The sequence below is a fragment of the Macrobrachium nipponense genome, chromosome 20, assembly GCF_015104395.2.
Source record: "Macrobrachium nipponense isolate FS-2020 chromosome 20, ASM1510439v2, whole genome shotgun sequence".
Lineage (NCBI taxonomy): Eukaryota > Metazoa > Arthropoda > Malacostraca > Decapoda > Palaemonidae > Macrobrachium > Macrobrachium nipponense.
In genome coordinates this window covers 19,944,344-19,959,739 of record NC_061089.1, presented here as the reverse complement: position 1 = coordinate 19,959,739, position 15,396 = coordinate 19,944,344, and the positions used below count along the sequence as shown (strand labels likewise).

The 15,396-nt window shown below is 41.9% G+C and overlaps 1 protein-coding gene across 2 annotated transcripts in view; it reads left to right on the top strand.

Annotated features, from left to right (window-relative positions):
- The window catches only part of LOC135222774 (gem-associated protein 5-like), a 291,182-nt gene that overhangs the window by 211,999 nt on the left and 63,787 nt on the right, over window positions 1-15,396 (top strand). For both annotated transcript variants that reach the window (XM_064261034.1, XM_064261043.1), the window contains exons 17-19: window positions 2,888-3,134; window positions 4,154-4,323; window positions 8,413-8,560. In XM_064261034.1, coding sequence (XP_064117104.1) covers window positions 2,888-3,134; window positions 4,154-4,323; window positions 8,413-8,560 — 565 coding nt within the window. The remainder of the gene's footprint in view (window positions 1-2,887; window positions 3,135-4,153; window positions 4,324-8,412; window positions 8,561-15,396) is intronic.

Here is a 15,396-nt window from a genome sequence, read left to right as displayed (position 1 = left end):
TACGTAGTCACAAATTTGTCATTTTTCAAATGAGATTTTCTTGAAAATTTTCTATCGTTTGTCGAACACATACTCATACTTTAAACTGACCAATTATCTTGTTTATACTTGTATTCAACGGCCTACTGCGTCCTACAAGAAAAACTGTATAAACATGTTTTTTTCCTTTACATTATATAGTTTAATGATAACTATATTCAAACGAATAAGTAATAAAGCATTTCAATATAAAATTTAGCATAAATGATGTACAAAATCATGTCTCTCCGCAGTGACATCACGCGCAACTGACTTGAGACTGAACAAGGGAGCGGTGATATTGAGGAGAGAAGTAGAAAAGTTGAAATATTACTGTATGGTTGCAAAGGCAATAACAATTCACTTAAAAAAGGAATTTCACAATGAATTTAATGTAATGATAGAGTATGAAAACAATCAAATGCAATACAGAAACAAAAATATAAAAAGTCTTAATTCAGCTAGTGTTAGGTGCGGTGAGTGAGACGGTATTGTTTAATGATAACCATGTTCAGCAAAACAGTAAATGAAAGAATAAAACCTTTTACAATAAATTTAGCATAAATGGTGAACAAAATCATACGTCATTGTGGTCATGCATAGCTAACTTGAGATAGAGGGAGGGAGCATTCATATTTTTGAGGAATAATGAATGAATGATTTTAAGTTATCAGGCATTATGATATTGTTGAGGAGAAAAGGAGAAGAGACAATAAAATCTTTACTGTATACGTATATGTAAAAGCAGTACCAATTCACATAAAAAATAAAATTTTATTTCTCAATAAATTTAACATAATGATAAAACATGAAAACAATCAAATGCAACACAGTAATAAAAAAAAAAGAGTATTACTTGAGCCAGTGTTCGGTGTGCTGAGTGAGTCGACAGAGAGGAGAGGGAGGGGATGGTGGTGGGTTATGGGTGGGAGATGGGTCTGCTTTCCACTCACTCACCAGCTGGGGTGGGATGATTATTTGCCTGTTTCCTTGACTTGCACTCGATTTGCCCAAATCACTTCCTTTTGTTACTGTAAAATACCTATCCAGTAACTATTGCTTTTTACAAGTTTTTTAGCACTAAAAGTAACCCAGCTCCATAATAAACACACCTTCAGCTTCTGTGTGCCTCCAATTCTTTGTTTAAATAACTTCCTTATGAAAAGTTATTTAATCTCTTTCCTTTTCTTACTTTGCATTCTTTATTTATTACTTACTTATTTATTTGCAAAATCCTCATGTTTATTTTAAATTCTGCTGTTTGCCAAAAGTAAGTTGATATGTTGTGGCATAAATCTCTTTCTTGCACTTAAAGATCCAAGTGTAAACACATCAACAATCATACACACTGATTCTCTGTCTCTCTCTCTCTTTTTCTCTTGTTTCCTTTGATTATTCTGGTACAATGTGAATAAAACTGACTTTATCATCAACCTTTGCCTACTGTGACCATTTCAGTTTCCTCAGAGGGTTCCTGTCTGTCCTCCCTCCATGCCAACTGGCCACACACCATTTTCACCAGGCATATTGTAAATCGTACACGGAAACAAATTTGTTAGAAAATTTTACTTCATATAATGTACTTTTGTATTACTTTACACTCTTATTTTAACTTTTGAATACATTGATAATTGACAAAAAAAATTTTTTTTTGAAGGGAGACCTTTTAGATTGGCTTGAATGAATTATCCTGATTCCCTTTATTTCTTATTGGGATATTTTTTTCATATTTCAAACAAATCGTATTTTGATCAGCCTTCTGGAGCGGATTAAGTTCAAAGTCTGAAGTAGTGCTTTATTAATAACCACCTCCTCTGACAGGTTTAGTTTATTTCAGTTTGTTTAAGTATCTACGGCTAGTTTTTTTTTTCATTTATTCACTCGTGTGAATTCAGTTTTTATTCATTTTAGTTCATGATTCATATAAATTTTACATAAAGTACAAGTTATAATGCATCCCACAAATCTTTACTACTAGAAGCTCATGGCTTAATTCATAACAGGTTGTATGAGAAGTGGCCTTCCATTTTGTCCTAGGAATGGCATTAGGTTTAAGAAATAATGGTTTCTTTAAGCTTGGAATGAGGAACTTGGGTAAGTTTTTTATTTGAGAAGCCAAGTTTTTTTATTTGGACTGCTTGACCATCCACTGGAATTGCTATTATGCACTCTGAACAACTGATGAGTTTGTCTTGAAACATTTCATTTCTACAACAAATCATATTTTCACTTATAAGCTCATCAGTCAAGGTCAATGCTGAGATCCCTTCCACTTGTTTCTGCTGTGTCTCATCCAGTCTATTGTGTAACAGTTAGGGTACTTAACCTACTGATTAGTTGAATACGTACATGGTATTTGTGAATAGTCACTTTTTTGTTATTAAGCTTCCTTCTACAAAACATGAATATACATTTCAGGAGACATTACTTCATGGAATGAGAGCTTTGTATCATTGAAGACTTTGTATGAAAGAATATATTTTAAGTTATAAAGATTATTTTAATTTTGCGACTTGAATAGTGATTTATAAGCTGATTTATTTAATCCATGTCCATCAGGCTGCATCAGAGAAATTGAAGTGTATGCTGAACCTTGTATGCCAAGTTTATGTTAGAATAAATGTTAAAATTTTTTGTGGAACTTGGTAACTCATCATTTTGGTTGTAACTGTTACCTTACATACCATTAGGGTGTGCATCTTTTTGACACTAAATTTGTTCTGTTTTGGAGAATTTTGTGTCTTGCCAAGAATAATATATGTAGTACTCTATTTTTCTTCTGCAAATGAATTTTTCCCTTTCAGAATTTTATTTGCTGTTTGCCTAATGTATTAGTTATTTTATATGATTTTTGTCATTTGTCATACAGAAAAATCTAAACCAGGTGTAGCAGGTACATCCAGTGAGAAGCCCATTTCAGGCAGTACCATGGTGGCTAGCACCAAGAGAGGCATATACAAATCCTTTTTCCCGAAGCTCCATTCAACCTGCTCAAAGAAAAAGAGTTTTTTCCATTTGATTGTAGTTAACCTCTTGAACTCTGTTGAAAATAATGAAGAAGCCAAGGCCAAAGGAAAAGAAGTTGAGGAAGAATTGAGTGATGAATTAGAAGAAAGGTTAGTTCAAGAATCTCTTGTCTTTCAAATCATCCACATTACCATGAACGTTTTTACTTGATATTATTCCTTTATGGGATAGAGATGTAAAATGACTTTTTTTCACTTTTCTGTCCTGTGCACTTTCCTTGTGGTCTGTTGCCTCAACTATGTCCCCTTTCCTTAATTTACTTGAACTTGCAACACGTCTTCTTCCTGCTTCATCTATGTTTGTCAGTCTTCTTAGTGGCAGCCACATTTTTGTTGTTAGAACAAAAAATGCCTGTAATTTGCAAATTTGTTGACAGATTTTGGGCTATAGTGTTAGTTTTTGGTAAAACAACTAAAATTTTAAGGATCAAATTTAATTTTTTACACAAACCCATTACTATTTTTAAAATAATAGGCGCCTCACTCCTCCAGCCCCATTGATGTAACATAGATAATGGATGGAACTGCCAGAAAAGTGTTTGAGATCCAGGGTTCTTATGGAAATGCATAGGACTTTCACTTTTTTTATTCTTAAACAAAAAGACTGAAGTGTTGTAGGTGCTATTCAAAGACCAAAGATGTGAGCTCATTATAATGGTTTTGTAAGAAATGTTTTTGTTAGATTTTTTGTCTTTTATTAAATCTGATTTAATTGCATTAACCATTTCATCTTTGATGTATGCCTACTCATTTTGTCTGTCTTGACACTATTTCACCAGAATTAATATTTGATTGCATTACCAAGTTTTGTTTCAGTGGTATCTTTTATTTTACCTCCCTTGCATTACAAATGTTCATTTTATTTCCTTAGTATCTCCATCATTTCCATACTTTTTCTTACGTATCTTCAAATGCAGTGATTCCATACGTGTAGTGTACTTTTTTTTTCTTTCCTTCTCGAAAATTATGGAAGTGGGTATTTTTTATCTAATTTTTCAATTTTGTGTAGTTATGGCATCACCATAGTTGGGCTGGGTCTTGTGTGATTGTCAGAGATGATGAAAATAATAGCTGATTTATACTGATTATGTAAATATTTCACTTTGCAGTAGCAGTAATGATCAAGTTGAATTGTGTATTGAGAACATTGAAAATGTCTGCAAACAATTTGATTTCTTATTGGAAAAGGACACAGAAATGCCAGAGCCTGAAGAACTCTTGTATGCGCTGAGATTATATGGAAAACCAGTGGAAATGGATGAACTTTTGACAACTGAAAGTAAGTATATCTCATTGATGTTTGATAGGCATTAAATGTTTTAAGATGTTATTACAGTTGTCTCTTATGCCTGTTATTTACAGGTAATAATTTTTTGTACTATAAAAAAAATGACAAGAAGTTTGTTAGCTTGATACCTCTGTGATGTACAACGTTGTTCTGCTTGACACAGATAGGCAAACAGGTAGTGCTTGCCATCTTCAAACTTCCATAATGTCTTGCAATCTGTACATGTATTGACAATTCTTTAGAGAATATCCCAAATTACTTGAACCTCTCATTCAAAGGTCTAATTTTAAATCTTTAACTCCTATGCAGTTTCCTGCATCTTCATTGGTAACAAAATGGAGATACCGTTTGATGCTCAGAAATTGGTTTCATGGCTTAGTTTTCTGAATAATTTGAGTTTCAAGGTCTTCATCCAATTTCTAATAGTTCTGTTCACTTGGTAATCTATGGTAACCTGAGAAAAATATGATCCCCCTAAACATGTTCAAACAGTTAGTTGACAATGAAATCATGTACATTTTTCTGTGTGGAGTAAGTGACAGATTCTATGCAAATTTCCTGTAGAATATCATCACTAAGGGAATATTAAAAAATTTCAGTTGGGCTTTTGCTTTGGAGTTCATCTTTCATCGATTTCAATTTTTCATCAGCCTCATCCACACAATCATCTTAGGAAAGATACAAAAGTGCCCTGTTAGGGGCAACTATGAGTACACAACCTGTTGGGCAGCCACCACAGGACCCAGGGAAAACGTGTCCACAGACATGCGGGCAACATCCTTAAGATAGAAAGAGGTGAACATCGACTGGCGTAACCAAGTACCAGCGTTCAGCCCTCTGAGTACAGCCAAGTTCTTATGAAAGCCAGAGAGGGACCAGTGCCTCTAACGTCATGCGCTCTAGCCTGCACAGACGTGGTGATGGAATCAAGAGACAAGTATGCCTGTCTGATGGCTTCCCATATCCAAAAAGAGATAGTATTCCTAGACACATCTTGCTTGTACGGCCTGTGCTAACAATAAGTCTACAGCAGCCTGGTCCAAGGTGCTGAGTCCTTTTAAGATAGCAACGCAGGGCCCAAACAGGGCACAACAAACGCTCTTGAGCATCACCACCCACAAGTCATTCAGTGATGGAATGGAAAACTAAGTGAACTTGTAATCGTGCACAGAGGGATTTAGGGTCTTGGCCACGGAATCCGGGACAAATTTGAAGGAAAACGACCCCCAGCCCCTGGCGTACTTCGCATCATAGTTCACGTTGTGGAGGTCTCTTACCCTCTTGGAAGATGCCAAGGCCAGAAGGAAAACTGCCTTGAGCATCAAGTTCCTGTCAGATGAGTGACACAAGGGCTCATATGGACCCTTAGTGAAGCACTTGAGAACCAAGGAAACATCCCACGTCTGAGGCTTGAGCTCTCTAGGAGAACTTGACTGCTCAAACTCCTTAACTAGCAAGGAAAGTTACCAGGAAGAGGAGATGTCGATACCTTTAAGGCGTAACACCAAACTCTGGGCCCCCTGTAGCTTCTAATGGCAGAAACGGCCAAACGTTTCTAGGTCTCTGAGGAAGGTTAAAAGTCGCTGTTCGTTGAATAGAGATTGCGAGTGGAGAAAAACCCTGTTACGACACCAATCACAGTAGATCACTTATTGCCTCGGAAACTGTTGAGGTCGACTCTCTGAGACTGTTGGACATGTGCCCTGCCGTCCTTCTGAGAAAGGCCTCTCGCTTGGAGGGGAAACTTGAAAGTCTCCAACCGAGAAAAGACGGGGATTCTACTGATTGGTGGAACACTTCTGCATGGAGCTGACACAGGAGATGTCGCCAAGGGGGACATCTCCCTTAGAACCTCTGACAACAATTACAGCACATCTGGGAACCACTCCGCTTGTGGCTACACAGGGGCTACCAAAGTTATCCTGAGACCCTGTGAACTCATTAGCCTGTTCAGAACTTGACGGATCAAACAAAACAGAGGGAAGGCATACACCTCCAGGTTGTCCCTGGGATGTTGGAATGCGTCCTCCGCCAGTGCTAAAGGATCTGGGACCATTAAACAGAAAATTTCCAGCTTCTTGAAGTGAGTCGCAAAAGGGTCCAACATGGGTCTACCCAAAACCTGGAAAAGCTTTTCTTCTACCACTTGATGAAACGACCACTCAGTGTTAGGATCTGATCCCGACAACTGAGTATGACTGCGACTACATTCAGTTTGCTTGGGATGTTCCTGGCTGAGAGCTCTACTGAACTGCTGACCGCTCACTGGTGAACCTCGATGGTCAAGGCGTGAAGTTGACAAGAAACCAGGCGTCCCTGTTTTTTCACATAGGTTACCACCATGGTGTTGTCCGACATGAGAATGACAGAATGCCATTCTACCCTCTTCCAAAACTTCTTCAGACATAGGAAGGCTCCCTTCAACTCCAAGACGTTGATATGTTGCTGCTTGTCCTCCAAATGCCTGAAGAAATGAGGTTGCCTACATAAGGCCGCCCAACCTGCGAGGGAGGTGTCTGAGAACAGAAGGAAGTTTGGTGGAAGATAACGCAGAGGGACGCCCTTCGAAGGATTCTGGTTGTCCAACCACCGACGAAGGTCTTCTCTCACTTCCAGAGACAGAGGGAACATTAACAGGGATGAGTCCCCTACCGGAGGACCAGAATTCCTCCAGTCTCCATCGCAGAGACCGAAGAAGAAGATGCCCATGAGGGACCAGCCTCTTCAGGGATGATAACAGTCCCAGAAGAACCTGCCACTGCTGAGCTGACTGATGTGGTTCTGACAGGAAGGTGCGTGCCCCCACCTGCAACTTCTCCAAACTCTGGTCCAACGGAAAAAATTTTCCCCCGCCGTATTGATGACCATGTCCAAGTAGAGAATCCCTTAACTGGGTACAAGGTTCGACATTTTCTGGTTGACTACGATGCCCAGTTCCAGACAAAACCGAAGTAGACGAACCTTGTCCTGCAGCAGCTTTTACCTGGAACTGCCAATACCAAGTAACTGTCGAGGTACTTCAGCAAACAGATCCCCTGAGCATGGGTCCAACTTGACACGAGAGGAGACCCTTGCAAACAGTTGAGGGGCTGTTGTGAGCCCGAAGCACATGACTTTGAACTCAAAGACCTTGTTCCCAAGAGAGAAGTGAAGGAATTGCCTGGATGTCGGATGAACAGGGATTTGGAAGTATGTGTTCCTTAAGTGTATCAACAGCATGAAGTCGTCTTCCCTCACAGCTGGCAACATCGAAAGCGGGATCTCCATCTTGAACCGTGTCTTCCTGATGAAGTGATTAAAGGCGGATAAGACGATCACAGGTCTCCATCCTCCCAACGCCTTGAGCGCCAAGATGTGCCGTGCAACGTAAAAACACCATACAAACAAACAAACAAACAAGAAAATGTGACTGTAAAATGGAGACGGACGTACCACTTCCTCTATCGCAATTTGTCCAGCATCTTCCGCACCTCCTCCTGAAGGGACAAGAACCTCAGAGAATCTGGAGGATATGCCTTCATAAGCTGTGGCTTGTCCGACAGAGGCAGAGAGAAATCGAATGGCAGTACTTACCCGACCCGAAGGGTATCTACCACCCACTTCTCTGCCCACAACTCTGCCATTTGGCCCAATGGCCCACGAGGCACCCCCCCGGCCCAAGTTAACTAGTACTCGGCAAAAATGTGAATTTCACAATACCACAGGGTATTTGATGAAATCATAATTTTTTTTTTAGATGAGATTTGAGGGGTTTTATTATATGCAAGATCAGATGATATCTGAGTGCATGTTATATGGCAATATGCTTAAGGTAGAGAAATCAGGGCTTTCAGTTGTGCTTAAATTAGTATTGTCACAGTAATGCCAAATTTGCAATTTCAAAGGACACTTCATTATTAATGAGTACAACCTTTATATGATTAATGGGGTTGTGATGAAGCAAATAGCAATTGTTGGAAAATGTGAACCGTAGTATGGGAGACATGCTGGATCTTTGAGGGCTTACTTTAATGATTAACTGTTGTTTCCAATGTATGCATTATTAGAACTTTTTCCACTATTTAATGTGATCATTTGTAGTTTCAGAGCATGTAAAAAGAGGCAGTTCTGTGCAAGGAGACCTAATGCATTGCTGGCGTGGATCGTTAGACGAACATATCCGCAATGCTGCTCGACAGAAGCAGCTCAATCCATTTCTAGTTTCTAGCGCACCACAAGTTTCTATAAAGTGAGTCATTTTGTAAAAAGTATTAGGCTTAAGAAATTGCCATGCATTTAGGCAGAATTTTAAAATAATTTTTGTTAGACCAATTGTATTATAGCTTTTGGCTATTTAAGTCTTATTATGACCAATTGCACAAAGCATATAGTATAAGGTTTTACGTATACGACTTACCTGGTAATTACATATAGCTATAGTCTCTGACGTCAAGGCAGAATTTCAAAGCTCGCGGTAGCGCTAGTTGATAGGTCAGGTGATCCCTTCCCCCTTGCCCCCTACCTGGGTACTAGGAACTATTCTAGCTAAGCTCAGATTTTTTCTGCCGCGGAGCCGGTAACTCCTGCTCCGTTTCGGTTGAATTTCATCGTCGGTCATACAATCTTCGTCAGGGTTTTTGTTGAAGTACTCTGTATGATTTTGCGGTTTAATGGTGTTGATATACAGCTAGTTAGGCATTTTTGCTAGGAATACAGTGGTACCTCGAGATACAAAATTAATCCGTGCCGAGGCGGCCTTCGTATCATGAGTTTTTCGTATCTTGAACCGCATTTTACATGTAAAATGCCTAATCCGTTCCAAGCCCTACAAAAACACCCCAGTAAATTATATTTCCAGGCCTACAACACATGTTCTAGTGTTACGACGCCAATCCGACGGAAGAAATATGACTCCAAAAAGGCAAAATACTGTACATACTTGAGTAATATTCAACTGTATGTAATGTTCAACCCCATTTTTACTGCATATATTAGGACTTTAGCATATGTCCCTTAGCAATAAGCCTAGCCTATGTTAGCAGTTGCTACTGTAGCCTAGTCTATGATTCTGACATCTAAACCTAAGAAGCTAAAAGCTTAGAATATGCCAATAAAATGTATAAATAATCAGTATGTACTAATTTCAAATAATTATTAATTAATCATTAACTATAATACACAAACAAACAAAAAAAAACCTTCCAATCGTTTGTTTACATTCAGCTCTTACGAGTACCGAACGAATGCCAAGCAATCACTTTTCCTAGGACACAGTAAGCCATAAATTTTCATTAGTATCTCTCTTCAACTAATGAAACTACCAAACAGTATAATAACCATTCATTTCTATTCTTTATTCTATTTTTACCTAATGTTTTTTTTTTAATTAAATGTATTGCATGAATAAGTTTTTCAATTTACAGCATCCTTTTACCAATAGAATACATAAAGCACAAGGGGTAGATGCTGACCAATAGGAGAGCGGGATCTATTGGGGTGACTAGCATCAGGAACCAATGGGAGAGCGGGAGGATGGTGGCGAGTTTACTCAGTTGGCGGGGCGCTAGTTTTAAAATTGTTCTCGGTGGTCCGGGGGAATTTCGGGACTTTACAGCAACAACCTTTCGTAACGTAAGCAATTTTCGTATGTAGAGCCGTAAAAATTTTTCGTATTTGCTTTCGTATCTCGAGTTTTTCGTAAGTTGAGCCTTTTGTATGTGTAAGGCCAGTGTGGATCCTCATACCATGTGTGTGTCTTGTAGGGGTCAATCTTGCTGTGCAACCTTAACCTGTGATGAATGAAAGGAGCTAACTGAGAAGGAGTGGAAGGCATTTAACAAGTATGTTAGGAAACTGGAAAGAGACAGAATTAGGAGAAGATCAGCTAGGACTTCTTCTTTGGTGTCTCAGGAGTTAGTTAGTCAGGAAGAATCTGTCACTAACATTCCGATTTCTAACAATTCCCCCAACCCAGACTGTAATTCCCGAACACAACACTGTTGCTGATCTGAAAGTCCAAATGGACTCTAAATTTAGTGTAATATTTACGCTACCATGGAGAAGATGAGCGAAACAGTTAAGTCATTGTTGGAAAAGGTGTTGAGAGCAGTGCCTAGTGTGAGTGTTGTGGAGGAGGTGACTGTTCAGCCCTCTTGTTTTCCTAGACCTAAGCCTCTGCCAGACTCCTTAGCCCCTGGGAGGAGGCATGCTGACAGTCCAAGGGAGGCGAGCTGGGACTTGCTTCCTACCAGTTTCCCCCTCAAGCAGTTTTCCCCTCAAGCAGTTTTGTTGCTATTTCCCAAACTGCTGCTGAGCGCCACCGAAAAGGCGACTGAGGGAAGTGTCTTTCTTCCGTATCTAGTTCGGAGGACTCTCCGCGCAGAGGATGGCGTTTTCTGGACGAGTCTCGCCCGTTGAAGAGAACATGCAAGCTTTCTCGGGGACAAGTACCCAAGAAGAAACCTTCCATCAGGTGACAGGAAGGTCCTCCGTGTAGTTTTTGGGAATCTCCAGAGAGGTTTTCGTCTTCGCAGGAAGAATTTTCCAAGTGCTAGTCTCCCGCGCTCAAGGCAAAGCAATAAGAGAGCTTCTAGACTCGCTTTGTCTTCGACTGCCAATCGTTATGATTTACGCTCGGATTCTCCCGATTCGTCTTCTCCTGCCGCTTCTTGTCGAGAATCAGCACCTCGAGAGGTGTTTAAGGTGGCGCCAGTTGATGCTCCCTTGTGTGTACCTGCTGCTCCTGTTTCTGCCAAGTCGGATGCTGCCGCTTTTGCATCTGCCTCTCCTGTTTTCCTTCAAGATATGCAGTCTAAGTTAGACAACATCTTAGAACTGCTAGGTAAATCGCAAGTGTTGACGCGTACTGAAGCTCCGCTCGCTTTGGCGCCAGACACTCCACTCGCGCTCACTCCAGTTGGCGTACGCTCATGTGTGACAGCTCATGCTCCCCCACATCCACCTGCCCCACCCACCCTACCGCTGATCCTGCCATCTGCCGTGCAGCTGGGTACTCAGCAGATGCAGCCGCAAGTTTCTTCGTTGCCGATTGCGGATCCAGTTCACGCTCCCCTTGCTGGAGCAGTGGATAGCAGAGTGGATTTTTTGTCAGAGAAGGAAGAACTGTCGGCCTTTCCCCAGTCTCTTCTAAGGAGAATCTCTGCCAAGAAGACTTTTCAGAAGCAGAGGAGGAGTCCGTACAGTCTAATTACAAACTCCTACGGAAATTTTTTTTTTCTCAACTTCTCGGAAGATTTCGCTCCTGCTGCCCCACCTTCTCCAGAATTGCAGTATGCGAGGGACACCAGGACAAGTTTCTCGACTTTCATGAAGCTGGTGCTTTTGATTTCAGCCACAAAAGCACTAAAGAAGGTGGATGATTGGCTTAGTTTTAAAAGGGATCAAGGGAAGACAGTATTTTGTTTCCTCCCTCCAAACTCTCTTCCAAGAGTAAAGTTTGGTACGAAACTGGGGAAGCCTTCTCTCTGGGAGTCGCTGCCTCCTCCCAAGGGGACTTCTCCAGTCTAGTCGACACAGCTCGAAGATCCGCCCTTAATTCCGCCAAGATCTTTTTTACGTCGTCTGAAATGGATCATCTCTCCACGAATGTTTTCAGGGTACTGAAAGTGGTCAGCTTCCTTGATTGGCCCATTGGTGCTCTCGGGAGGAAGGTCAAGAGCTTTGGCCTGTCGGAGCAACAAATGTTGGAATTTGTGGGAGTGATGTCCTGTATTGATAAAGCCATCAGGGACAGTGCGGCGGAACTGGCTTCGGTATTTGCGATTGGAGTGCTGAAGAAGCGACAGTTGTGGTGCTCCTTCACTGCGAGAGGAGTATCACGTTCTCAGAAGTCGGCGTTACTGTTTGCTCCTTTAGATAAGCACTTTCTGTTCCCGCAACCTTTAGTAGCGGAGATTGCGGAGTCGCTAGCACAGAAAGCCACTCAAGACCTTCTGGCACAATCAACTAAGAAGCCAAGGACAGTACAAACTATGGTTTCGCGTCCTGCAATGAATCCTGAACCCGAGAAGCCCTTTCGGAGCAGATCTTCCTCACGCCCTTTCTCCAAGACTCGAGGAAGGACGAGATTCGTATACCCAAAGAAACCAGACCTTCAACAACCAAAAAGTGAGTGTGTGTACCTCTGCACGCCGGTAGGAGCCAGACTGCAAGAGTTTTGGCAAGTCTGGGAGGAGAAGGGGGCAGAACCATGGACAGTTTCTGTCATCAAAGAGGGATACAGGATCCCGTTCGAAGAGAGCTCTCCCCTGTTGATGCTTTTGATCCCGTTTCCTTCCTACTTGCAAAATTCAGGAAAATGCTGTATCCTTGAGGAGGAGATAGTATCCCTTTTAGAAATGAAAGCCATAGAGACGGTATCTCTTCCACCTTCCCCAGGTTTTACAACCACCTCTTTCTAGTCCCCAAGTCATCGACTTATTTGGGAGTATGGATGGATTCAGTAGTTTTTCAGGCTTTTCCGTCCGATCAGCGGGTCAGTGCGAGCCTCAAGAAAATATGAGACTTCATGAGGAAGTCGCAATGCTCAGCCAACGACTGGATGAGCCTGTTATGGACACTGGCTTCGTTGGAGCAGTTCGTCTTTCGGGGAAGATTACACATCATGAGACACCTCTAATTCTATTTGAGAGAGCACTGGGAACGAAAGAAGGTGACAGATTCTTTCGTTTTTCACATTCTGGAAGGAATCAAGTTGGAACTGAATTGGTGGAACTCGGAGGAAAGACTGTTGCAAGGGAAATCCCTCCATCCGGTGAGCCTGAACCTCGAACTGTTTGCCGATGCATCAGATCGGGGATGGGGAGCGACGCTACAGGACAGGGAGATTTCAGGCTTGTGGTCTCCAGAAGAGAGGGAATTGCATATCAACGTAAAGGAACTGAAAGCAATTCTTCTAAGTTTGATGAAGTTCGAGTCAGTCGTCCGGAACAAAGTGGTCCTAGTGAACTCAGACAACACCACGGCCCTTTCGTATATAAAAAAAGCAGGGGGGGGACTCACTCCTTTTCATTATGCGAAGCGATGAAAGAACTACTGCTGTGGGCGGAAACGATCAACGTAACTCTCCTCATGAAGTTCACCCAGGGAAAGCTAAACGTGAGAGCAGACCAACTCAGCAGGAGGAATCAAGGTTTAGCGACCGAATGGATGTTACACGACCATGTATGCCGTCTACTGTGGTCTCTTTGGGGCCAACCGATGGTGGATTTATTCGCCACCAACAAGAACTTCCGACTTCCTCTTTACTGCTCTCCGGTATCAGACAGCCAAGCTCTTTCGGTGGATGCGATGATGAACCATCGGAACACACGAGGGAATGGTTTTTGGAGTTCCTACATCTAATAGATTACCCGAGAAGACTACCCGAATGAGTAGATCTACTCAGACAACTGCACTACAGGAGATTCGACGAAAACCTATCCGCTATACGGCTGTCTGCATTCAGACTATCAAACGTCTCCTCCGAGAAAAAGGATTTTGGAGGGGAGTTGCGAAGTCTGTTGCAGCAGCAAGGAGATCCTCGTCATCCGAAGTTTATCAGTCCAAGTGGTCTAATTTTAGAGACTGGTGCAAACGATCTGGAGTCTCTTCTTCTGGAACCACTCTGAGTCAGATCGTGGAGTTTCTCCTTCATCTGCATCAAGTGCGCCGTCTTTCTCTTTCGACAATTAAGGGATATCGTTCTATGCTTGCCTCAGTTTCACCATAGGGGCATTAAGGTTTCAAGCAACCAGGATTTAACACATTTGTTTAAATCTTTTAATACATCCAAGGCTCAGTCTCCAAAACTAATCTCATGGAATTTGGATGTGGTCTTAAAATGGCTGATGTCTTCCAAGTTTGAACCTCTGGGGTCTAGTTTGCTTCAGGACCTTACGAGGAAGACTATTTTTCTGGTTGCGCTCACTACAGCTAAAAGAGTCGGCAAACTGCAAGCACCAGACAAAAGAATTGGGGTTGTAGAAGGAAAAGCAGTAAGTTCCTTCATTTTAAACTTCGTAGCTAAGAATGACGATCCTTCTCGGCCATGGCCGCGCTCATTTGATATTCGAAGCCTTACGGATTTAGTGGGAGAGGAACAGGAGAGACTCCTCTGCCCAGTGAGGGCGCTTAAATATTATTTAAAACGCACCAAGACAGTCCGAGGCCCGTCTTGTAATCTCTGGTGCTCGGTCAAGGATCCGTGAAGGCCCCTTTCCAAGAATGCTATGTCGTTCTTTTTAAGGGACTTACTTACAGAGGCGCACACGCATCTACAAGAGAGAGAAACAACCATGGCGAGAGTAAAGGGGCATGAAGTGAAAGCAGTGGAACTTCTCTAGCATATAAAAAGAACCTGTCTCTAGAGGCAATACTCCAGGCTGCATACTGGAGGTGTAAATCAGTGTTTGCGTCATTTTACCTCAGTGATGTGCAAACGACTTTTGAAAATTGCAGTACCTTAGGTCCCTTTGTAGTGACTGGCACAGTGTTGGGGGAGGGAACGTATGAAGTCATTCCTTCCTTACTTTTATTATTGTGGTGGTTTGGTTTTTACGGTTGCCTGAGATAACGTTGGCTATTAGAGTTCTCCTCAGTCAAATTAGGGTAAAGGTGAAGTGTGTTTTAAGGTTGGTTTTTAATCGTCTGGGGTTAGGTGACCCCTCCTTATTTCTTCGTTGTGGTACTGCGCCCAGAGAAGGGGCATTATGGATGTCGTGTCGCATACAGGTCACGCCCTAGTCGACCTGCACTCCTGTAAGCAACCAGCGACCAGGTCCATACACCCCACTGTTGCTCTAAGGTTAGCGGATTACGGAGGCAGTAATCGCTAAGTCGGCTACCTTAGCAGGTAAGGAACTATTTCATTTTTCTTATTCAATTCTGTTAAGCAGTAGTTAGCTGTCACTGACCCACCTCCTAAAGGTGCCAATCAGCTACAGTGGGGCATCGCTTAATCCCGGATCAGTAATTACGGAATCAGTCACTCACGGGTTTTTTCTTGGACCGCTTCTCATGCTATATCACTGGTATGAATCACAGCATCGCGGGACAAACATCTTGCGTATGCAATGTTTATCGGTA